Source organism: Pituophis catenifer, unplaced genomic scaffold (genome assembly GCF_029215685.1).
Source record: "Pituophis catenifer annectens isolate HBS135680 unplaced genomic scaffold, rPitCat1.0.hap2 SCAF_4, whole genome shotgun sequence".
NCBI classification, from domain to species: domain Eukaryota; kingdom Metazoa; phylum Chordata; class Lepidosauria; order Squamata; family Colubridae; genus Pituophis; species Pituophis catenifer.
Window position 1 is genome coordinate 100091191 of NW_027256884.1, and position 25563 is coordinate 100116753.

A 25563-nucleotide genomic window follows, 5' to 3' on the forward strand; every position below is an offset into this window, starting at 1 on the left:
GAGAAGAGAAATAAAGGAGGAGAGAGAAAAGGTGGGGGGGGCAGAGAGAGAGATAGAGAGGAAATCTGCCGCAGAGAATCTGCCCCTCCAATCACCCGGCCCCCTCAATCTCCCGCGCCTCGTACCCTGCTTCTCTTCCCCCTCCCCTCGTCTCGCCTCCCAAGCTTCTCTCCCTCGCCTGCCTGGCCACAATTCTAATTGGCTACCGGCATTTGACAGGCGGAGCTCGCCTCGGGACGTGGACAATATATCCAGCATGAGTGGGAGGGCACAGAGCTAATTTCTGTCCCTGGGCAGAGCCCCGTTTCTTTCTTCCCACCCCTTGGCTTCTTCTCACACGGGCACGCTCGCTTGCTCCCTTTTTCCACTCTGCTGCCTCCTCGCCACCCGCTTCCCTTGTTTTCCCGGCTTTGGGAGAGCGTCCATCCGTCTCTTAAGTGAACCCGAGATACAAGCCTACGTCTATCTCTCTTTCTCTCTCCTGACAAGGATTTATTGAGAGGTTGGCGCCTTTCGGAAGGTGGGACGCTTCAAGCCGGCACACAAAGACCTTCGCTTTTCCTCCTCCCGAGCGCCTGCCGGCACTTCAAGCGGCTGCGAACATCTGTACTCTGGATTAGTGGCGAGCGCCGAGCGATCCCGGAGGGCAAGATCCTCTTTCCCAGCCGCCCACCCGCGAAAGCTTTTTCCTAAGGCGAACGAAGGAAGCTCCTGATTCATGGCTCGCGGGAAAGCCAAGGAAGGGGATGGCAACTGGAAGAAATTCATCTGGAACTCGGAGAAGAAGGAATTTTTAGGGAGGACCGGCGGCAGTTGGTGTGAGTATCTGCTCAGCCGCGATTTGCTCCTGGTGCCCCGTTAAAACACAGGGCGCGCAGGCTCGAGGCGCGGTGTTAGTGGATGGCGTGGGAGGGAAAAGTCCTCAGTCTCGCGTGCCCGTGTGGATCGTCGGTCTCGGAGCACCTGACTCGCGGCAGCCGCTTGCCTTACCAGGCTGGCAGGGCAGGGCAGGGCAGGGATGCCGTCGCCGTGGTGTAAATCTTGCGGATCACTTTTCTTGCTCGGGGTGGCTTGGCTCGCTTCCCTCGCTCCCCGCCCATCTCCCGTGCTGTCCGGTTTAAAAATACACACCAGACCTCCTCCTTCCCAGCTTTGAAAAGAAAGAGAAAAAAAAATCAAACGTCCAGGAGGCTTTGTATGGGAGGTGAGAGGGATGAGCAATGGTCTTGTGCCCCCAGGGAGACTTTCCAGTATGGCAGAACCTTTCAGGAACTATGACAAACCAAGGAGGGCTGAGGGTTATTTTTAAGCTTCAGATGTGTGAGTCAATGGCTGAGTTCATGGAACATGCCAATTCCACCCCCCCCACCAGCCAAACCAAGGCTAACGCTAACTGCCCTTAACATGTTAACACAAACTGTTGTGTGAACACTGCCATCATTTGCTGCTTGTGCATTGTGCATGTAAACGGATCCAATTGATTTCTTTTTGGGGAACGAGCTTAGTGGTGTTGCTATGGCAGACTTTCCTGGGAGAAATCTGGGACTCTGATTGCTGCTCTCTGCTTTCCGCAAGCTGGGGTCCTCCAAACGTGATGCCAACATCCCCAGGTGGATTGGGCAGGGTGATCAGAACTGACATTCGGTATCCTTGGAGGGCCTTCCGATCCAGGAAGGGTGGCTGCTTTGTCACCTTGCAGAGTGGACTTTCATCTCTGTGCTGCAGCCTGTTGCCTCTGCATTAAAAGAGCAGCCTGCGTTTCTTTTCATTTTCTCTTTTCCTCCTTCCCCCCCCCACCCCCACCAAAAAGGTCATACTGAAGGGCATTGATAGACACGAACGCATCGTGACTGCAGGCAGGGCAGAGTGGGTAGGTGCCAGGAGAGAGGGGGCACCCTGCTCCCCCTCCTCCCACTACACTCCTTGTCAGCATAGCAGCCACTGCGGCTGCCTGTGCCTTGTTCAGGAAGGACACCACACAGGGAGAAGGACATACCAGCGAAGGGGCCTGGTATTTTCCTTTTGCTGCTCTAAAATGGCTACCAGAATCCTTGGGAATTGGGAATAGAAAAAAGAGAAGGCTCAGGCTGTTTTCTAGCCCATCCACTCCAAAGGGTTAATAATGCATCAGAGCTCAAGGTTAGTCAAGGTGATACCTTCCGAGCAAAGAGGTAATGGCACGCTTGTTTAAGATCCCTGGGGAAGCAGAGCAACTGCATTAAGGAGAATCCTGAATTGGCTTAAGAGAGGACCCTTTGGATGGACACACATCTCTTAAAAATCTGACTTGCTGGCTGTCCATATACCTTCCCTGAGAGAGGGAGGTCTAAAGAGCTGCAGAGGTAGGAAAATGAGACAGAGAGAAAGGTCAGGTTGGAAAGCAAAAGAAGTTTAGAAATAATAAAGTCCTTGAAGGTTGTCTCTTAGCAACTAAACCTAGGCTGAATGGGACTTGAAGGTTCAGAACACACGCAGGCAAAAATGATTTAATTTCTCACCCTTCTTCTTTACACTCACTCTATTTGCTGCTTGGTTTAGACATCCTTGCCTCAATCACCACAATAGGAGTGAGGCCCTATTCATGGGCTCACCACTGACTCTGTATTGCACAAGTCAGCTCAAGTACAAAAGTCATTTTCAAAGACTTACCATTCAAAAGTTCCACCTACTCCCCTGTCAATTTTGACAATTTATAAAACAGTATTAACTTTAGAATAGGCACTGTTGTCTTTCCTTGCTTCCCAGGCTTTATTTTAAATAGGCTTTTTGTGCCAGCCAAGAAGTGCTAAATGCTATTTATTTTCTAAATAAATTCCCCGTTTCCAAGGGAAAAAGTCTGACAAATTTCATGTGAATTGTGCAGAGCACATTCAGGGCCTCTTACATTACAGTAATATGCTAGATATGACTGTCCTTGAAGGAAAGGATAGGTTGCCCTTGAATCTCATCCTACCACTGCTGGAGTTTGAAATTTAAGTATCTCTGTAGATCCTGCAGAGTACAGTATCTAGAACATTTTAATCTCTTCTAAAGTTTTTGTGCAAATTAGAAACATCAACTATACCCAGAAGAAACAAATAGTTCTACGGAGTAAAAAAATATATGTTTGTAATGAATGAGAATGGCTGTATGAAATAACAGTGTAGAGAAGAAAAAGAAAAGGTTAAGTGCATATCAAAATAATCCACACGTTAGTTTAACGGTTCTAGTTAGAGAGCTATTTCCACCTGCATTTGTTGCCAGGGTGCCATTTCATGGTTGAATCTAACTAATGTCATCTTGGAAGTGGCATATCCAAAATTTCCATGCTTATATCCTTGAATCCGCATAAAAAGGAGATGAAAAATGGCTTGCATTACAGTATTATTCCCATCATCACAAGCTACGGTTTAGTTTTGACTAAGTTGATCTAGTTCTATTATTCCTGGACTGGATTATCATGCGATGCTCAATTACTGAGGGGACAATAAAATATCCCTTATATCACTTTCAGAATAGTTAGACTAGAGGAGGATCTTATCTCTGTACTAGATAGTACACTGTTCGGTTGCTTTAAAAATGCCACGTCTTTCCTTTTAGAACAGATTTCTTCTGTAGCCCCAAGAAGACAGTGGACCTTGAAGTTGTGGGTTACTATTAAGATCCTGATTAGGAATGTCATCTAAACACATGTCCCTTCACTGCCCTCCATATGCGCCACCCGTAGCACTCTGCTGTCAGCAGGTTTTCTCTAGTTTATTTCAACAGCACCTCCTATGACTGTACTCTGGAAAAAATGCTCAAATCTCTCTGACGTCACAGTTATTTGCCTACTGCTGCCTGGTTACTGTAGAATGTGATAAACCCAGGAGTGGTAAAACTATTGTGCTGCTGGTCTCTCTGGATTACTTTCATTTTTCCCTTCTTTGGTGGAAAAACACCTTATTTTAATAGGACTTATCTCTTGCTCTGGCCAGCTTGTAAAAGGAGAAAATTTTCTGTATATGCATTACTTATTGCTGCTCTTTCACAGTCGCTCTGTACAAATGTTGGTTCCAAAGATCGCTGCTTTTAAAATGTAATTTGTAGTTTCACCGCCCCTTTTATATTCAAGAGTTGGATTGCTGGTAGGTTTGCGCTGTGAGGCTTTAGTACAGCATGTAACACTGCTGCTAATCAGTTGAGATAATCCCTGTAAACTAAAAACTGATAAAACCAGATTTCAAAAACTGAAGTTCCCTGAAGCGGTATTACAAATACAGTTTTACTCCTCTTCCTTGAAAAACAGCAACAACTTCCCCCCCTCCCCCCGTTTTCTGTTACAATGTTTTTGGGGATTAATCTGGCTGATTACAATTTGGTATTGTAAATGAGTGATTAATATGGAATAGCTTTCTTCATAGCTTATATAAAAAGCAAAATATGGGGAAGCTGTTGAGAACTGAGTCTTCATAAGAGGATTTGAGTCCAAATAAATGTTGGGAAAGAGACTTTAAAAAATTGAAAACAAGGAGTTTAATTTAACTATTACAGCGAGTTGGGTGTGAGTTGATTGTGATTAATGTCAATAGTTGTCTCTTATTCCTTCATTTATTTGATTTATATTGTGCATTTTGTAGAGAAGTGCTCTATCCTCCTATGTTTTCCCACTACAGCTATTCCATGAGGTAGGTTGGACTGAAAGAAAATGATTGGCCTAAAGTCACCCAATAAGCTTCCTGGAACTCTCCATGTTTGGTCCAACACCCTAACCGCTACGTCACCTTGTTACCATGTTTAGGCTCTATATTCCCTATCTCTCAGTGGTCAAGGTTTTGGAGTATAAACCATTAACACTGAGTTTGCTAGCAGAAGGAGTTATGTTGGAGCTGGGAATGCCACTGCTCCTGAGTCCCTTTAAGGACACAGAGATTTAGCTATGCATCATTCTGGTTCTAACAATATCAGTCTGTCTTCCTCAACATTATACTTTTAGATGTATTGGATTATAATTCCCACAATCTGCAACAAGCCTTTCTAAGTAAATGTATTTAGGATGGTAGTTTCTATGAGAAGTAACTCACAACGTTAAAAAATTATTCTGTTCTGATCTCTTTAAATGTAAGTGCCATTGCTTGAATTTGCTATCTTTTCTTCATAGCAATTGGCTTTAATGCAGGAGTGAAATTCAGCAGGTTCTGGAGAACTGGTAGTGGAAATTTTGAGTAGTTTGGAGAACCGGCAAATACCACCTCTGGCTGGCCCCAAAGTGGAGTGGGAATGGAGATTTTGCAATATCCTTCCCCCAGGAGTGGGGAGGGAATGGGGATTTTACAGTATCCTTCCCCTGCCATGCCCACCAAGCCACACTCACCAAGCCACACCACGCCCACCAAACCATACCCACAGAACCAGCAGTAAAAAAATTTGAATTCCACTACTGCTTTAATGTTGATTTTAATGGGACCTGTGCTGGTAATCTTAAAAAGATGATGTGTATTCTAGTGGCCTATTAACCATTTGTCCTTAATAGCAGTATTTGTTCTGTCTTGTCACAGTTAAGATCCTCCTCTTCTACCTGATCTTCTATGGCTGCCTGGCAGGCATCTTCATTGGGACCATTCAAGTCATGTTGCTCACTGTCAGCGAATTCCAGCCCAAGTATCAGGACCGAATAGCACCCCCAGGTAACAATGAGAAGACAGCTGGGTAGACTAATTACATGCCCCATTGCAGTGGGGTGGATACGGGTTTGCCTTTGGGGTTGTCTTGGGTTGTAGAGCAGGCTAATTACATGCCTCATTGCTGTGGGATAGATATGGTTTGCCTTTAGGGCTGTGCAGGGTTGTAGAGGTAGGGCAATTACTTTTTAACTACTTCTTTCAAAAAATTTCTGATATTCTCTATTGAAAGAGAGAGAAAAAAATCATAAGAACTGCTAAAACAATTTTCCCCAATCTTGTATTGTGTAAACATACTGGACATCCTATCATCATCATATTGCTAAGAATAATGCTAAATGAAATTTAATATATTTGAAGCATATCAAAAATAGATTTGAAGCATACCAAGTTGAGGGAGCTGGTTTAAAGTCAGGGAATTATTTAACAGTTAGATATCATCCTGGAAAAATTACTTTACCTTCTGCATCATAAGGTAAGTTGTCCTTCCAGTTCTACATTTTCATCTCATATTATTCTATATTTCATTCCCAGGCAGTGTGCTTAAAAAGTTACAGTTAAGACATATATGAATGACTGCCAACAATTCAACAGATAATTACAACCTTATTGTCCCTCCTCCTGCTTAAATGTTATACAAGTCCCTTCAGCCCATTCATTTAATCCATATCTTTCTTAATTTTCAAATCCATAAATCATCAATTCATTTCTATATAAGATAGTCAGCCTTTCAGAAAACGTTTTGTTTTTTTCTCTGACCAAATGGTCGGTTTTGCCATTTCTTCAAATTCTGACATTTTTACAAATTATTTCTCCATTGTAGGAATTTTTCCCATCATTGTGCATACAATAATCCTGCAACAGTTACTGGGTACAAAAATCAATCTACCATGAGATTCTTTTCCTAACATTTGCTTCTTCAACTCATGCTATTTTTTTTTTTAAAAAAAAAAACCAAGTTCCTTCTATAGATATCCTGTCTTGCTCCTCATTTGTAAAATCATTTTCTATCCAGGCTTCCAACCATATTCAGCAGAGGAAAAACATTTTCATTGCTTGCTTTGTGGAAGAAAAAGAGCATATTTTTCAAATTCAGTAGTTCCACATTTCTAAAGTGGCTAAAGGGTAGCTGTTCTTTCCCATTGCAGCATTCTGTAAGGGAGAGATATCAAACTGCTTTTGTTTGTAATTTGCCTGTATTTTTTCCATTTTAATCACTTGCCATTGGTGATCTAAGATAGAAGATTGGCTGGAGGCTAGGCAGTTATTGTTATTGTTATACTAAGTATTTTACAAAGCCTCCCCCCCACTCTCTGGATCTACTTCTGTTCTGGTATCCTCCAGATATATCTAATTATATCTGTCTGAATTAGAATCTGAATTTGGTGCAGCTCAGTTGATTAAAAAAAACAACACACCACATAATGTAAGTTTTTAATTAGGAAACATCTTCTCGTTTCTTTTCATATAATTAATTTGTACCATGCCTAAATGGGAGAAACTGAGAATGATGTCAGACCTATTCTATTCCTGCTGCATTACTCTGATTCATAGAAGTTTTCCACCTGGTTGATAAAGTGAAGAGGATGGTAACAAGAGCCAGAGTGCCTCTAATGATTGACATGTCTACAAATGTAAACAATGGATTTGGGCAGGAAGTTTCAACAGAAGCAAAATAGGGATTTATAATGTAGACGGCCAATTGAACAGTAACATTCAGAATTGCTGTGAGTTAGGCAGCATGTATATTTCATAACTAATAATAAATTAACATCTTGAAGAGGTGTTTCAGAGGATCTCTGGGGAAGAAATGGCAAAATGAAGATGGCTCAACTGAAAGTGGAGCCAACAACAACCACAGCAGAATGAAAAGCTGGCAAATAGTCTGTCTCTTTTTAATTCTTCTCCAGACAAGGAGAAGACTGCATGAGCAGTCTCAGGAAGATTTAGAGCTCTAGGAGAAGAGGGAATACACAACAAAGGAATTGAACAGTCAGTACCTTCTAAAGAACACTTGAGTTTGCATACTTCTTTTTCTAATCATGTTCAGAAATGTTAGAAACCTTTGGATTCACAGGTTTTATAGCAATGAGTGATTTTCTTTTAATCCTTAGCAAAAGAAGTTTTAAATATACATTTGAGGATTTACCGTACTTTTCAGAGTATAAGGTGCACTTTTTCCCCCCTAAAAGAGGGTGGAAATATTGGTGCGTCTTATACATCAAATACAGTCATTTTTGGCCTCCCGAAGCCCTCCCCCGTGCGACCCATTTTTGCGAAAAACGGGCCTGTTTTTTTGCAAAAACAGGGCGCGCAGAGGCTTTGGGAAGCCTGCAGAGTGCTCCTGTGGGCTGGGGAGGGCAAAAACACTCCCATATTTGCAAAAAATGGGCCCATTTTTGGCCTCCCAAACTCCCCACACGTGGTGTTTTTGCCCTCCCCAGCCCCCAGGGGCACTATGCAGGCCTCCCAAACCCTCTGCGTACTTTTGCGAAAAACGGGGCATGCAGAGAGTTTGGGTGGCCTGCAGAGTACTCCTGGGGGCCGGGGAGGGCAAAACCTTACTTACCTCTTCAAAATCCTGGTGCATCTTATACACCGATGCGTCTTATAGTCCGAAAAATACAGTAATTATTTTTTTTTCCCTTTTGGAATAAACAGCAAATGAGGAATTAGAACTTTGATTTTGAAAGTTACAAACTGATTAGATGTACTTGAAATAAGAGTTTAGAAATTAATCATCAGAATACTTCGTGTGAAAAAATGTTTAGGTTTTGAATTTTCTTTTAAAAAAACAAGATAGGCTAAGACTTTGAAGGTTGGACGTTAGAGGGAACCAGAAGGAACTAGAGTACAATTATAGAGGAAGAACACTTAAATTTGACTTACTAATAAGAACAGATCAATATATTTTAACATTGCACATGCTAAAGGATATTTTTGAACAATGGTCCTAGACGTTAATTTTAAAATGTCTGCCATTATAGATAGACTGTATTGCAGAGATGTTATGGAAGAGGAACACATTTTACTGAACAAGATTGAGATAGACGCAGAGAACTGTTGACAGAAAAAGATCTAGTGGTCTGCCTTTTGAGGTTTTTATTTTTAAATTTTTGTCAGATGATAAATATGTGTTTATCCCAAGAATGTTTAAATTCAGTTACAGATCCACCACCCTTTCTGGAAGTCAGTTTCAAGCTTCTCTTACTGTTTCTGTGAAATAATATTTTCTAGCATTACTTTTGTCCTTCCTATCAGTTTGAGGTTCTTGATTTTTGCTTAATATTGAAAATTATTCCTTATATAACCTCATTCACACCTAAATATATTTAAAGGTTTCAATCATGTCTCTCCCCCTCCCTTTTATCCATGTCCTCCAGGCTGTGCATATTCAGTTCCTCCAATCTCACCTGATAAGTTTTGTCCCACAGAACTTGCATCGTTTTTGATGCCCATCTCTGGACTCACTCTGTCTCATTAATATCATTTTTAAAGTGAGATCTCCAGAACTGGACACAGTATTCCAAATGAGGTCTGACTAAAGCCCTATATTGTATATTGTTCATATTGTCTTTGCTGTAAGCCGCCCAGAGTCCTCGGAGAGTTGGGCGGCATATCCCTCTAGTGATGCATCCCATAATTTTGTTTGCCTTCACAGCTGCCTGGCCACACTGTTTATTCATTTTATAGTCATCTTCTATGAGCACACCTAAATCCTTTTCTTCTATTGTTCTGTCTAACAACACTGTATCTCTCCTCCCCTCTCTCCCTCTCTCTCTGTATTTCTCTCTCCCCCTCTCTCTGTATCTCCCTATCTCTGCCCTGGTCGCTTCTCCATTCCCCACTGTCACCCTTACCTTCTCAGACCAGGCAAGGAATGACTGGGAGGGGAGGGCGAGGGGTAGGGCCATCCAGTGGTGGGATCACCTGACAGGGAGCCACAGCAGAGGGCCCAAAGAGCCGCATGCGGCTCCGAGCTGCAGGTTGCTGATCCCTGCCCTAGCCTGTACAACATTTTATGAGCTCATTATGTGGAACTGTATCAAATTCTTTGCTACAGTCCAGATAGGCTATGTCCACAGCACCATTTTCATCCAAACATTTGTGACTTAAAGAAGTCAGTCAGATTACTTTAACATGATCACTCTCAGCAAAGCCATGCTGTTTTGGGTCCATCAAGTTGTGTGCTTTTAAATGTTTGTTAATCCTTTTTTTCAGGAGTGATTCCAGTAACTTCACTACTATAGATGTTAAGCTCACAGATCTATAGTTTCCAGATTCTTCCCTAGCTCTAAAGGATAAGTACAATATTAGCTGTTCACCAGTTCTGGGGAACTTCACCTGTTAGAAGAGATTGGTTACACAGATCAGTAAATGGTCCAGCGAGCACATTTAGAAGTTCCCTTAGAATTCTGGAATGAATATCATCTGGACCAATTGCTTTATTAAGCTTTCAGTAGACTAGCTTAGCTGCCACCTCCACCGCTAGGAAAAGAATCTGTCCTGCCAGGACTAGTATGATCCTCCAACCTGTTTTTGTTCCTGGCATCTACTTCTGAAAAGCCTGAGCGAAGTATTTGTTTAAGTCAGGGGTGTCAAACTCTATTTCATTGAGGGCCGTATCAGGGTTGTGTTCGACCTTGGGGACCGGGGTGGGTGTGGCCGGGGTGGGCATGGCCAGCTTGACATCACTTGTATCGGGGTCACCTTTGGAGGCCTGAGCACTCTGTCAACAAAAATAGGCTCCCAAGCTCCGTTTTCAGCTGCGACGGCCTCCTACAACCCTCTGCCAGTGAAAATGGAGCTCAAGAGGGCTGCACACAGCCCTCCCAAGCACTGTGGGCTGGTCCTTCGCTGTTTCCAGGGTGGCTCTGTGGACCAGAACTAACCACCCTGTGGGCCGATCTGGCCCCCAGGCCTTGAGTTTGACACCCCTGGTTTAGGTAGCTTGCTATAGCCAGGTTTCCCTTAAAATAAGAATTGTTTACATTTTTTAATTTGGGGATTGAAGAGTATTTTTCCTCCTTCTGTCATTAATGTACCTAAAAAAGGTTTTGTCTCCCTTTCTAATAGTTGTAACCAGTTCCTTCTCTTTCTGTGCTTTAGCAGCACTAATAACTTGTTCACCTTCCTTCTATAGCTTCTTATACACCACTCTATCAGCTACACTTCTGCCATTCTTATAATTGCATATGCTGATTTTTTTTTCTTCTTTACTATCCTATGTACATCTGCTGTGAATTAGAGTGGGTTTCTCTGTCTTTTGCTTTTAATAATGTACCTCTTATAGAAACTAGTTGTCTTGAAGATGGCATATTTAATCAGTGTCTACTTACTGTGTACCAAGTACTGATTTCTGTCACTTTATGCTACTCTTCAAATTTATGTTTTAGATATTCCCCCATTTCAGTAAAAAATTGTCTACTTAAAACCTAAAACCTTAGTTGTAGTGTATGTTATATCAGTTTTAGTTTTAATATCAAACGAAAGGCACTGGTGATCACTGTAAGCTAATTTTTTTTTTTACCCTAACCCTATTTGTCAAAAAATAAGTCTAGAATATGGTCCCCTCTTGTTGGGCGCTTTACTAACTGTTTTAGAAAGACATTATTTAATGTGTCTCATTTAATACTCCTAATATCTCTTTATTACCTCCTTGTAAGCGCAGTTGAAAGATTCCAGTTAATGTTGGGCACATTGAAGTCACCCATGATTATAACCTATTCTTTTATTGCCATCTGAGTTATCTCCTCAGCCAGAATGCTATCATAATCCTTTGAATTTCCTGGGGGCCTATATATGACACAATTCTGATTGCTGATCACTTTTTAGTTGTAAGCAAACCCAGAAGGTTTGAACTAGACCGTGTCTTTTCTGAATTACTTGGTAGAATTACTGGTAGTATTGCTTTTATGCCCTTCTTGACAAATGGCAACTCCACCCCCCCTTTTCTAGTCTGTCTTTTTTGTATAGTAAAGCCTGTTATACTTATATCCCAATCATTGGAATCCCTGAACTCTTTAATTGCAACAAGATCCAAGTTATCCTTGGATATAACAGCTGTTAGTTCACAAAGTTTGTTGCCTAAACTGCGAGCATTAGTGCACATGATATGGCACATATTATCAAAAGCTTGATTTTCTTAATTGAGATTGAGATTGATCTCAAAATGGATTGAAAAATGACAGGCTGCAAGCATGATATAAAAACTCGACATACAAATGCAGCCAACTGATATCTTAATAGTGAAAGGAGATATAAAAATAACAAACAAAAAGAGTGACCTGGATAACTTTCCTATATTTACAAAAGAGACTTGTTAAAGCTTTGAAGAATTCTATGAGAACAGGTTTTGAAGAGACCAAAGATCAAGATTGTTAAAAGTAACAGGAAGGCATATAAAGGTGGTTTATTTGATCAGGTTTAAAATAGATATGTTATTATCTCTGGTATCCCTTTTAGCTAATCAGGATTAAATTACAGTGCTTTAAGGATTTATTTATAGATAAGAGATGGAATATGAGAAAAAGAGATCATTTATTGTATTTTAAAGAAGGTAATAAATTATTAAGATTGTTTATACTTATTGTGATAAATGGGAAAATCATTTCTTTATCTATTTCTTTGGTCTTTTTTATCATATTCTTTTTTCTACATTTTTCTTTCTAAATTTCCTTTCTTTTCTGTATGTTCTGTAATTTTTTTTACTTGTGACCTAATGCCTGATACAAATATGCCTATGATGACATTTGTTTGATAATATCATTAAATATCACCCCCACCCCCGACCTTCATGGATTACTATGCTTGTTTTTTTCCATCCTCCAAGTAAAAAGAAAGATAAACAGGAGTTGATAGGGAAATGTAATAAGTAGCATACTGGCAAATTGATGTTCCATGTGGTTTTATCCTTACTGTAGTTTTCAATGAATACCACAGAAATTGGACTTTTAAAAATATTCTGTATATTATATTTAAATAGTGTTTGAAACTATTCGTAATAACTGTCTTGAAATTGTGTGTGTGTGTGTACACACACACACACCATAGTCACTGATGCTGCAAAGTTTATCAAAACCCAGGAAAAAATTCAGTTCAGACAGAATTCAGTTTCCTTGTAATATCAAAAGTCATCTTTATAAATTCTAAGTATTTTATTTCTATTGTTTTTAAAATAGTGACAAGAAACAAAAAAAGAACAGAATGCAAAGATAAAAATACATACATTTTATTTATTTTCATCCTGCTTTTATTATTTTTGATAAATAACTCAAGGTGGTGAATAAAAATGAAAGAAAAGCAGAGCATGTGGAAATATTTGCCTTAGGATTTTCACAGGGTGGATTTAAATCAACTTGATTTAAATCACAATTTAAATCATGATTTAAATCACTAGTAAAAAGGCTTGATTTAAATCAACTCGATTTAAATCATAATTTTTAAAGAGCAACTGTCATCTCTGCTACTCCTTTGACCCACTGTTGACTCACCGATAGTCCCAGTGTTGCAGAATATACAGCCTCATGCTACATAACTAAGCTCCATTTCATGCTGAATAAACTAAATTATTTATGTATCTTAAATAGAAAACTATCTTACGATAGATTTTTACCCCAAAAGTTTTTTATTAAAATAAATTCGATAAAAATAAAAAAAATCCGATTTAAATCAAAAAAATTCGATTTAAATAAAAAAAAATCTGCTTTTTTAAATTTTTTAAAAAAATCATTGATTTTTATCCACCCTGGATTTTCATCAACTAGTCTATTCTACTCGTACAGTTATCTACTGTTTGCATCAGTTCTCTTTATTTGGAATCAATCAATTCATGCTTGTAACCACTGCATTTATTAATAGAATTATCCATTGAAAGCTTTTCACATGGCTTCATTTGTGATTTGTGGTTCTTGAAACTACTAGGAAGAGAAATACTCTAATCCAGAGATAAAACTCACGGACTATCTGTCAGTTCCTGAATCTAAAGCTTGCATAGGAAAGTTGTCAAGTTAAACTAGAGTCTTCTAGGACTGTCTCACCCTGACAGAAGAATGAGTCTTTTGTTAGTAGGACCAGTCTGCTGCTACCCTATCTGATAAATATTCTTTAATTCCTTCAAGCACAGAGTAGGCCTTACACATGCTGCTGTGTAAGGTGCCAACTCCAATCCTATGGGGACTAAATCAGGCAAGACTCACAAGAAATATGTAATAATATGCTTTTAAATTTGTCTCTGAAATAGCCTTACAATTTTGAAGTTGGTGTGTGCATGTGTGTATGTAAATGTATAAATCTGATTTGCACTGATTTGAATGAGCTATTGTCACAATATTTATTTCCTGAATTCCTTCTCAACATCAGTGTAACTTTCTCATCCTGTTTCTGACCACATACCCATACTGCATTGTTAGCTTATGATTACAGAGAAGGGTAGGGCTGCTGGAAGGAGTTATTCTTGTTTGCCCTTTAGCAGTGCCAAGCAAGAATTATTTGTTCTTGTAGCCGTAGCCATGTAATGCAAACTTATAGAAGGTAAGAAATGAAGAATTAATTTGCTAAATTTTAGCATGAGTTCACCTGACAAATAAATTACATAGGATTACTGTCCTATGTTTAATAGTCAGGATTTTGTCAAGCACTCAATTTGTTCAAATTCATTTCATTATTAACGATGTTTTATTGTAATGTATGAATCACGGAATGAATACTTTTACATCAAAGACAGCCGCCTCACTCTCTGCACAATATTAAGTTGTAGGTTGGAGACAGTGAAGGGGTTGTGATGTGGGTTGAGAAATGTGTGGGGGTTTCAAGAGGGGCTGCATGGGTCAGGGAAGGTGCCCAGGAGGAACACCAATTGGAAAGAGTGCGTGGGGATGTGTGAGAGATGGATCAGGGAAGGCACGGGGGTGGATAGCACAGGTCAGAGGAATGCACAGGTGACATAGGCCGGGAAAAGTTTGTGGGGTTCATTCATCCCTGTTTCTCCCTTCCTTTTCCAGCAGGCAAGTAAGTGGCTGCTACTGAGTGCTAAGCGGGAGAGGAAGTGAGGGATTGTGAGACTGACTGGGAAACTGTCACCAAATATTGAAAATGAAGATTACATGACTACAGCAGCAGCAGCCCAGCAATAGTCAGTAGCACTGAAGCAGCCAGAACTTTCCCAAATTTCATTCCCTTTGGAATGATAGGTCTAGGATTGATGATATGATGCACTGTTTCCCTCAGGTAAAGGTTGTGACAATGACAGTTTTAGTAATATAAAGAAATGCAGTGACCTGGGTAGATTTGTCTTTTCTTAATGCAATAAATACAGATTTAGCTAAAGTAGCTAAAACTATTTATTGCATTTCTGAGAAAAAGGAGAATATAAAGCAGCCTTCTCCAGTCTCGTGTCATGTCTGTCTATCTCTGCCATCTATGTCTGTCTGTCTATCTGTCTACCTACCTATCTACCTCCTACCTACCTACCTATCATTAAAACTGATTTCACTAACCTTTAACTGTGTGAAATGATGTACCACAGGACTATGGGCTATCTTACAGAATGCATCCAAAATCCATAACCCATGGCTCTCATGGAATTCAAATTTGGCAAATTTTATAAAACATTTTATGACATAAACATTACCATAAAGTAATTTATGACATAAAACTTTTCCTGTGGTCAGCTGCAGTGGTGGGTTCGGACCGGTTCACAAGAACCAGTAGTAAAACAGATGGGAGGCTCCACCCACCACCTCGAATGTCATCATAGGCAATCTGCGCATGTGCAGTAGCTTCTGCGCATGCGCAGCTTGGCGCATGTGCACGCGTGAAGCGATCATGCACACACGATCCCGTTGTAAAGGCAATCGAACCAATAAATAAGTAGAACTCACCCCTGGTCAGCTGGTGATGTTCCACTGTGCTATACAGTTCAACATGGGCTGCTTTCAAGGCAGATGCATCTCTGAATATCTTCTTGAACTTTTTTTTTTTTTTTAATTTCTACTACATTAGAAACTGCCATTTTTGCAGGCATTGAGAAATCTGGTAAGGAAATATCTCTGAATAGATGACCCAATGGAGCATGGGTTGTCCAGTTGCATATACAATATAATGTTTAGCTATGGGACTAATGGGAGTTGTAGTCCAACCCATTGAGGAATAAGACAAGTGTAAAAAGAGTGTGCCAAGTATATGGTGCTTTTCTCCTCCCTAAATGGAAGCTGAGAGTCCCAGACAATATAGAGTATCCAGTGAACTGACTGCACTGAACAAACAATATTACATTTGTATCTGGCCAGCATCCAAAACAATCCAAGTGTAAAGATGAGGCCATCTAGTTTCAACCTCCCCCTCCCCCCAGTTGTCCCAGTATTTCCATTGGTCACAGGTTTGCATATACTTGGCATGCAAAACCGAGTTGCATCAGGTGCCCTCCTAGCTGGAACACAGAATCAGTTCCTTTGCAAAAATGTAATTCAGAGTCAGCCACTATGCCAGTAGCAAGGCACAGATCATCCTCTGCTCCCTCCTATACTTCCAAAGAAATTAGCCATTAAAAGAAAAGGTATACATAGGGACAAATAATATGCAAGAAAATGTAGCCAGAGCAAAATGTAGCTTCTTCCCTATATGCTGGAATTTCAGTTCAAACTAGCTTTCATTGCCTGTTGCATAGACAGAGATCTGGCTGGGATAGGATAGGAGCTATGCACTGAGTGCACTGAAATGCTGGGAGCTGAGATGTCATTGGCTTTTGGACAATCTGAGCAGGATTAGAAGACAGTCATTATGGTAATAAACTTAAATCATTTTAGTGAAAGTCCCTAGGATTGAATCAAAAATCAATAGTGAGGGAAGCTGCTTGTAAAGCACTATTTCTACCTTATGTCTTGCTAAATCACATTCAAAAGAGTGCATATTTTGCACTCTTTTTTATAAAACTAAATGTTTGAGGGGAATGTATATAAAATTAACATATTCTTTGTTGTGTGACTGAGGCTGATGTGGGAACAGAGCAATACAGACATAAATCTAAGAAATTAAGAAATTTGACATTCATAGTTAGTTTTACTTCTCCCAACATCCATCTGAAGCTTTGGATGGTAGCAAAGGCTGGCTAAATTATTGGCACTAATTGAGTGTCTGAAACTGAGGGAAATGTAAGAAGTCAATAATATGCCAGAGTCTGTAAAATATATTTGGAAACTAGAATGTTGTTGTTCCTTAGTAAGACCATACCTGAAATACTGCATCCACTTTTGGTCACTACATTGCAAAAAAGATGTTGAGACTTTGGAAAAAGGGCAAAGAAGAGCAACTAAGATGATTAAGGGCCTGGAGATAAAAGTATATGAAGAATGGTTGCAGAAATTGGGTATGGCCAGTCTAGAGAAAAGAAGGACTAAGGATGACGTGATAGCAGTATTCCAGTATTTGAAGGGCTGCCAAAAGAAGAGGGAGTCAACCTGTTTTCCAAAGTACCAGAAGGCAAGAGAAGAAACAATGGATGGAAACGAATCAAGGAGAGAAGCAACCTGGAATTAAGGAGAAACTTCCTAACAGTGAGGACGATTAACCAGTGGAACAGTTTGCCTTCAGAAGTTGCAGGTGCCTCATCACTGAAGGTTTTAAAGAAAAGACTGGACAGTCACCTGTCTGAAGTGGTATAGGGTCTCCTGCTTGAGCAGTGAGTTGGATTAGAAGACCTCCAAGGTCCCTTCCAGCTCTATTCTGATTGATTGGATTATAATTTGAACTACAACAATATTTACTGTTATAGTGTAGAAGATACAACAGCAAACAATGTTATAATTCAAATGATCTCTTACAATATGTGTAGCATGGTACAGCTGGTCCTTGCTTAATAGCTGTCCTGTTTGAAGTTATGATGGTGCTAAAAAAGTAAATTTACAACTTGTTCTTGCATTATGATCGTTGTAGCATTCCGGTAGTGAAGTAATCGTGTAGTGGTGCTTTGCAACTGGAGGGTATTTATAACCATCTCCTTGGCCTACAGTCATGTGATCACCATTGGCGAGTTTCATGGCCAGCTTCTAACAAGCAGAATCAAGGAGAAGCTCTCAGCCAGCATGACAAAGCAGAATTTTCTAGAATGTGTTTGCTGGTTAATTGCAATATAGGAAAGTCATGGGGGGGGGGTTGTAAATAGGAATCAGCAAATAAGATACTGTAGTAGATATTGTTATTATTATACCCTGTTTCTTTTCCTCTATAATCTTTCAGTTATGCTTCCTTTCCCCACATCAAAACCCAGTAACTGCTGTATCTGATGTTCTAGCCAAAAATATATTTGATGTTGGGATGCATGTACAAAGGGTGGGGTGGATATTTTTGACATTGCAGTTTATATCAGTTGCCTATACTCATAGAAAGACTTCAGTTCTAAAAAAATAAGACTCAGAAAACGTCATATGCAGCCTTTGCCATGCATACAGCAACCTAATCCAAATGCAAAAAAATACCAGGTAGTACTTGACTTACAACCACAACTGAGCCCAAAATCTCGGTTGTTAAGTGAGAGATTTGTTGTGAGTTTTGTCCCACTTTATGACTTTTCGTGCCACAGCTGTTAAGTGAATCACTGCAGTTGATAGGTTAGTAACCTGGTTGTTAAGTGAATCTGGTTTTCCCATTGCCTTTGCTTGTCAGAAAGTCGCCAAAGAGAATTACATGATCCTGGGACATAGCAAAGGTCATAAATATGAACTAATTGTCAAGCATCTGAATTTTGATCACATGATCACATCCTGGGAATGCTGCAAAGGTCGTAAGTATGAAAAACAATCATACGTCACATTTTTCAGTGCTGTTGTAACTTTGAATGGTCACTAAACAAACTGTTGTAAATCGAGGAATACCTGCATAGTGCGTCTTTTCAAAATTTCCTTTCATATAAGGACATTTCCTTGAAATATGACACATATTCCTGAATCACAGGCTATATGGCCAAAATCTCTATGTCAGGACTTTGTGGCCAGGAACAAAAAGGCAGTTTTGCTAAGGAAGAAGTAGATTTAAACACTGTGGATCTTCATGGATTGCTGGTTATCAATCAGTTGTTAGAATATAGTTTACATCTTTCTCTCCTGTTCTTGGAAATGCTCCATTGCCACAAGTCCTATTAGTTATCTTCTCTTCCTGTAGGTTAACAGCTATTTTCCTTTTCTTTCCAGGATTGTCAAATGTTCCCCAAGTCCTTAAAACGGAGATTACTTTCAACCCTTCTGATCCAAACACATACAAGCCATATGTAACCCAACTTGAAAAATTCTTAAAGAGCTATGAGAGTGTTAATCAGCAAGACATCAATTTTGAGAATTGTGGCAGTGAGTAGATGTTATTTCATTTGCATATATTTTTATTTATTTTGTTTTTGTTTGATCAATCTGAAAGTTTGTTGATGGTCTTAAAGCTAGCAGTCTCTTTTATATTCCATATAAAATATTATATTCAATATTCCAAAAGTGTCCTTGAAGAAGCTTCTTTGTAAAAAGACAAGGTTCCTATAACCTTCAAGCTGCTTATTTCTATGTGCAACCATTTTTAAATATACCCAGACTGAGAAAAATGTATGACCAGTAGCATTATATGCTTTGGTATCGGTGTGTGTTAGGATGCAAAAATGATCCTGTACTATTTGACAGAGATGCAAAACTTTAAAATACATATTACACTGTTACTCTGATTAAAAATAAAATAGAAGAGGAAATCTGTTACTTTCTGGGTCTTAAGGTAGTAACCATTATATATTAATTTAAAATTTTAATTAATTAATTTTTTAAAAGGTGGTATTGACTACAATGTGTATAGGTATTATTGACATCTCCTTCTTTCTCCCCCAATCCACACCATCAGATGAACCTTCTCCTCCCAGAGACAGAGGACCTTTTGATGGCTCTCAAGGTGGCATGCCATCTTGCAAGTTCTTTCGCAGTTGGCTGGGAAATTGCTCTGGCCTAGAAGATCCTACTTTTGGTTACAACGAAGGCAAACCATGTGTCATCATCAAACTTAACAGAGTCCTGGGTTACATACCTAAGGCAAGTATTACTTTTCTTTTTATAAGATGCAAGATAAATGTAGGCAACATGATTTCATAGGAAAATAATGTATCTCAGCTTGGACAAGCTTGTTTCTTTCTCTCTCCCAACTGAACACTGTTCATCCAATGGTCATCAGGCAAAGCAATAATTAATACAGTCCTTGAAGAAGTTGGAAATCTTGATAAATAAAATGGTGGTGATTCTATACAATATTTTCACTGATCAACCTCTTAAACAAAAAAGAAATACCTCTGGAAATAACTGCACCTATAGTCTTATTTGATATTTTTACAAATTTTAATATGTGCTGTAATGCAAACAAATATTCTAATACAATCTGATGTCTAGACCATGGTCACTAAACCCTGAAGCCCAACTTCTGGGTGTTTCGGCTAAAACCATCCTTAGTCTTGATCATTTGATTTCTGCTTTTTCAAATGCCTTCCTACCCCAATTTTCTGATGGAAGTTAGAGCTACCTGTATAAAACAAGAGATTGGCAGGTTTGACCACAGAATAGCAGTGATTAGGAACAGCAAATGCAGAGATAAATGCTACGTATCTTTCTACAACCTCATGTAGATTCCTTTCCTTTCCTTTCCTTTCCTTTCCTTTCCTTTCCTTTCCTTTCCTTTCCTTTCCTTTCCTTTCCTTTCCTTTCCTTTCCTTCCCTTCCCTTCCCTTCCCTTCCCTTCCCTTCCCTTTCCTTTCCTTTCCTTAGCAGCTTCATTTCCAAACTGTTAGTTAAACAACTGCTTATAGAGGATATAATATATGGGAAATAAATATATTGGATATAGGAGTTATTTAGTAGCAGCAACTTGGAAATTTGTTAAAACTTTCTTGAAATGTGTTTCTTTTCTTCAGCTTCCACTAAATGATTCCATCCCACCTGAGCTGCTGGCAAAATATAATCCCTATGTCCTTCCCATTCATTGCACGGCTAAGGTAAAACAGTTAATCCTGTTAATGAAATGTGTTGTCTGTAGGATCTGTCTTAAAGACTCTCCTGGTAGTTCAAATATTACTGCTAGCTTTGATCAGGCATTAGAATCATATCTGTTATTAGTGCTAAAAGACTGTGATGACTTCTGGCTTGTGCCTTAAAAGTTCTCATTCTTAGCTATGGAAACTTTCTTGAGATGAAATTGAGGTAGAAATAACTGTTGCCTTCACATTAGTCTTCAGAGGCATTATGGTGATTGTCATGTAGGAGTGAAATCCAACACAACTAGAGGTTACCATACTGATTTGCTTCTAGGAGGTTCTCCTTTGGATGTATGCACCATCTAAGGTATAGAAGCCATAAAAAGGCATTTTCTGGCATAAGATATGAGGAATATGGTCTCTGGGTTGGTATATAGGTAGCCCTGGCTTACCTACCATTTGTTTAGCAACCATTCAAAATTATGTGGTGCTGAACAAATGCTAGTTATGATTGTTCCTTGAAATCACAGCCAATGCAGTGCCCCTATGGTCACCTGATAAAAATTTGGATGCTTGGCAGTTTGCCCACATTTATAAACTCAATATGCACTTCCAACACGCAGAAAAGACTGGGGAAAAGCGCTGACGGCAGATTACAGACCATTGGATGCCCTAGCTGAATTCCCAAGGCAGTCATGAAAACATCTACCAAACAGCATGACATCTTTTATGAATAATATTTATCAGGGACTCGTAGTGCTCAGGTGCTTCAGAGTCCATAGGAGAGCAAAAGTAATATTTTTCTACACTAATGTAAAAGAACAGTGCTATTTTAGGAAAAGATGCAACTGCTTTAAGGCATTGCTAGTTTGCTTCTTTGTGCTTTCCTTCCAGCCAAGAAAGCTGGATGGCAGTTTAGGCTTTATCTAGTAGTTTCTTCCCATGCTTACATACAGCAATATGCACAATATTTTGATTTGAATGGTTTTGAAGTTGAAAGATACAGATGGAGCAAAAGCAATATCCCCCCTTCCCATTTTAGATAGATATATATTATCTGTGAAGCTGAAAATTTCATTTAGTTAATGATTGCTAGTTTTTGAAACATTTATTATGCATAATCCTTCAATAATTCTCCTTTTGAAAATAACCTATGTTCTGATGACACATTCACATTCATTGAATACATGGAGAGAAGGACTAGGTTCTTACTTTTGGTTCGATGACTAGCCAGAGTATTCAATTCGATTTCTGCACAAACTGGCCTTTTCTTTATACTTTGTACTTTGAATTTTTATCTCCTAGCCAGGTATGCCTTCTAGGAGTTCAAGTCCAACAATTCTAGAAGGAATAAGATTGTAGGCACTAAGGAGTATAAGTTGATAGGGCTATATGTGCACAATCAAAAACTAATGTTGTATTTTATGACTATTCATTCTAATTTAATGGTCTTATTGGAGACCAGCTATGTTGCATTGGGAAGCTCATGTTTTAAGATCTATACTGATTTATGCTCTGGATTTATGCTCATTGTTAATCTAAAAAATCTGGAACAATAGGGACTCTAATGGTACAAAAACTTCTCCACATATTAGTTTCAGGTAGACATTCTCTTTGTTATGTGGGTAGATGTTTCTCACTTTTTTGTATCATCCATGTTATTGTAATGTGTGAAAAGGATGTAAAATTTTAGGTATTCAAACACTGTATCATGGAACCATATTTCAAGGCAATTAAGGTTGATGAAGACATGACTATTTTAATTATCACAACTCACTAAAACAGGGGTCTCCAACCTTGGCACTTTAAGACTTGTGGACTTCAACTCCCAGAATTCTGCCAAGGTTGGAGACCACTGCACTAAAGTGTAGTGTACTAGAAAGATGCATAATTGGATGTTTACTCTGCTAGAGATCAGGTCAAAGTGGAGCACAGGTCAGGAAAGATGTTTTTTTAAAAAAATATGTTTCATTTATCTCTTCAGAAAACAGAGGATTTGAACAGAATTGGCCCTGTGGAATACTATGGTTTTGATGGCTATGGTGGCTTTCCTCTACAATACTACCCATACTATGGCAAGCTCATTCAGCAGAAATACCTTCAACCCCTTGTAGCAGTACAGTTCACTAATCTGACTACTGATATGGGGATGCGTATTGAGTGCAAGGCCTATGGTCAAAATATTGGCTACAGTGACAAAGATCGTTTCCAGGGACGTTTTGATATGAAAATTGAGATAAAAAGCAGCTGATCACAAGCAGTTTGTTGCTTCTTTTTTCCTCTTAGCCATTTAAAAAGTATAAAAAGAGACAAAACTACTAGTCTTGAACAAAACTCATACATATGGGACCTACACATAATCTATATGCTTTACACTAGCTTTCTGCATTTAAATAGATTAGAATGTAAACCTAAAAGTGTAGCAATAGTGACAAAGATATTTATTCTATTGTAAATGATGAAAAACAGAATTGAGCCTTGGGATTCGCCCATTTCTACTGTAAATTATGATTCCATAACTGACTTATAGTAAGCAGTGTTTCTGCCCCCTAAGTATTGCTGCCATGTGAATTTTATTTAGTGTACAGTACTTTAGGTGCATTATTCTGGTCATTTTTCAAGCCATGTATTATTGTACTGTTTTCTACTTTCTGTGAGCACAGATTTGCTGCACAAGGTGTAAATACTCAGTGGGATTAAAACTGGCACAGTACTTTTTTCATTTTTTAAATATATTTTTTTTATCCTGCCTTTTTTTTTCATATAAAACTCAAGGCAGCAAAAACATACCTAATACTCCTTGCTCCTATTTTCCCCACAACAACATCCCTATGATATGAATTGGGTTGAGAGTGTGACTGGCCCAAATCACCCCTCCGGTTTTTCATGCCTAAAGTGGGACTAGAATTCACAGCCCCGATTTCTAGATCAACATATTAACTACATCAAACTGGCTCTTTTGTTTTGAAAAGGTAAAGGCCCATCTGTGATTATTCAATAGCACTCCATGAAGCCTTCCCCAACTTCTATTCCTCAGTTGTTACTAAATTTAGTGTGGTGGCAGGGAAAAAATTACTTTAACTTTGAAGCAAAGCTATGGAGAGTAAATGATTATGTACTGTGCTTTGTAGCAATTGGTGTCTTTTTCTTTATCTTTCATCCTATGTTTTAAAATTGTGTGTGAGACCTATGTCAGCCTATCAATTTCACTAGTGATAGGAATGATTATTTTGCTTTGTATATTCTCTTCTTTTCCTGTGAGAAGCATCACATGCTGTGGTGCTGTCTTTATTGAATGTTTTAACCATTTTCATGGTGGAAGAATTTTATATTTATGCAGTTGTACAATTTTTTTTCTGCAAGAAAAAGGTGTAATGTATAAAAATAAACCAAAGCCACATGTCTGAAAATAAATCTTTATTTTGAACTTTGAGAAGCAATGCAGTTATCCCATCAATTGGTGTTAAATGTTGTCTAAAGTGCGTTGTTCTATGCTCTATGTTCTAATATATGTAACAGCCAGGAGTTCAGTGCTCTTGTGGGCCTTGTATTTCATTCAGGTTTAAACACTGGACAATAAATGAATAAACATACATTTCCCATTCTGCAGTTTGTTTTTTCTAAGCAGTTTTACTTCACAATGTTCTGTTAGCTGTCTAAGATACTGAAAAAGTATTGCACCTGCAAAAGAAACCAAAACAAAGTAATTGTAGAGCATGCAACACATTGACAGAATCATAATTTGGTTCTAGCAAGCTACCATTCTATCCATCCCTTTCTAAGTTAGCTTGGGGGAAAAAATGAACAGGAAGGATTGGCTGAAACCCATCACAAATTCTACTTGAACACTGTGGAATTTATGGTTTTGATTCATAATAGTCTTGGAGAAATAATTATTTTTTAAAAATTTATTATATATGGCTTCACATTTCACACTAAGCTGCACATGTGGGTAGTCCAGGGCCACATCAGAATTTGTAAGAGCCGGCAGCAAACACAGTGTTAATGCACGTGATCATGAGAAAAAATCCCTATTTGTCAAATGATCCCAGACTTCTCAAGGCTGCCTCAACACTATATGAGAATACCTCAGAATGAAGCAAAAAATTGTGTAAATATGGGGTGACCACTTGAAAAATCACAGCAACTGCTCATATTCTTATACTGTACTCTACGAGCATTGTACCCATGGTTAAATAGCAGGTAAGGGCAGATGGTCTATCACATGAAATCAAAAAATAACACACTTTCCCCAAATATTATCTTTCATAGTTCTGATATCCAACTGCTATGTTGCACTGCAATATAGAAGACTATGACAAGGATGTGAACTTTGCATAAATCAGGCAAAAATCATGCAAAAAGAGCCATCAAAAAGGTCACTGAGGAGATTGTAGAGCGGGACATGACTTGCTATGGAGAATCCTTAACTGGCAATGAAAGACAAAGTGCATCAAGGCGGATATCCAATTTGCAAATCTCTGAATGGAAGGCCCTTTGTTTAGAGAAGAGTTGCTTTCTTTCCAGGAGAATGGCCACGATTTTCATGAATATCCAAACCATGGAAATAATGCTGAAGTTGTGTAGCAAAATGTAGGCCATAGCAAAGACAGATTGAGGTGAAATGCCATTACATTTTTTTTTTTAAATGTAATTATTTTGTGCAAAACAAAAAAGGTTACTACAGTTAGGCATGATGACAGGGGGCTGAAGTGATAACCAAAAAGATAATTTTAAAATGCAATAATTAGAAGTATATAATAACTACAGGGTCAATAACCTTGTTGACAAAGAAGAACAAGGGACTAATAAGGGTAGGGCAGTAACAATTTAACTGGATGTCACAAGTTCAAATGCTCCTTAAGGAAGCATTTTCTTTCTCTCTAAGGAGGAGAGAAAACACGGTAACATGTACATGCAATTCCAAAACAACTGCCAAACCCA

General features: G+C 39.0%; 2 protein-coding genes across 3 annotated transcripts in view; one reads left to right on the top strand and one right to left on the bottom strand.

Annotated features, from left to right (window-relative positions):
• The first annotated feature begins 297 nt into the window (after positions 1-297).
• Positions 298-24214, top strand: ATP1B1 (ATPase Na+/K+ transporting subunit beta 1). The gene is made up of 6 exons (XM_070942757.1): positions 298-818; positions 5517-5645; positions 18824-18976; positions 19506-19690; positions 20560-20640; positions 22604-24214. Exons 1-6 carry the CDS (start codon positions 719-721, stop codon positions 22868-22870), a joined length of 915 nt encoding a protein of 304 aa, XP_070798858.1. The 5' UTR covers positions 298-718; the 3' UTR covers positions 22871-24214.
• NME7 (NME/NM23 family member 7) overlaps positions 24022-25563 on the bottom strand; it is a 72354-nt gene continuing 70812 nt past the window's right edge. For both annotated transcript variants that reach the window (XM_070942755.1, XM_070942756.1), the window contains exon 12: positions 24022-24300. In XM_070942755.1, coding sequence (XP_070798856.1) covers positions 24268-24300 — 33 coding nt within the window. In that variant the 3' untranslated portion in view covers positions 24022-24267. The remainder of the gene's footprint in view (positions 24301-25563) is intronic.

Coding starts and splice junctions, on each gene's coding strand:
- ATP1B1 (XM_070942757.1), top strand. CDS start 719: ATGGCTCGCGGGAAAGCCAAGGAAGGGGATGGCAACTGGAAGAAATTC. Junction 5,646..18,823: donor GGACCGAATAGCACCCCCAG/GTAACAATGAGA, acceptor TTTTCTTTCCAG/GATTGTCAAATGTTCCCCAA. Junction 20,641..22,603: donor CCATTCATTGCACGGCTAAG/GTAAAACAGTTA, acceptor TTATCTCTTCAG/AAAACAGAGGATTTGAACAG.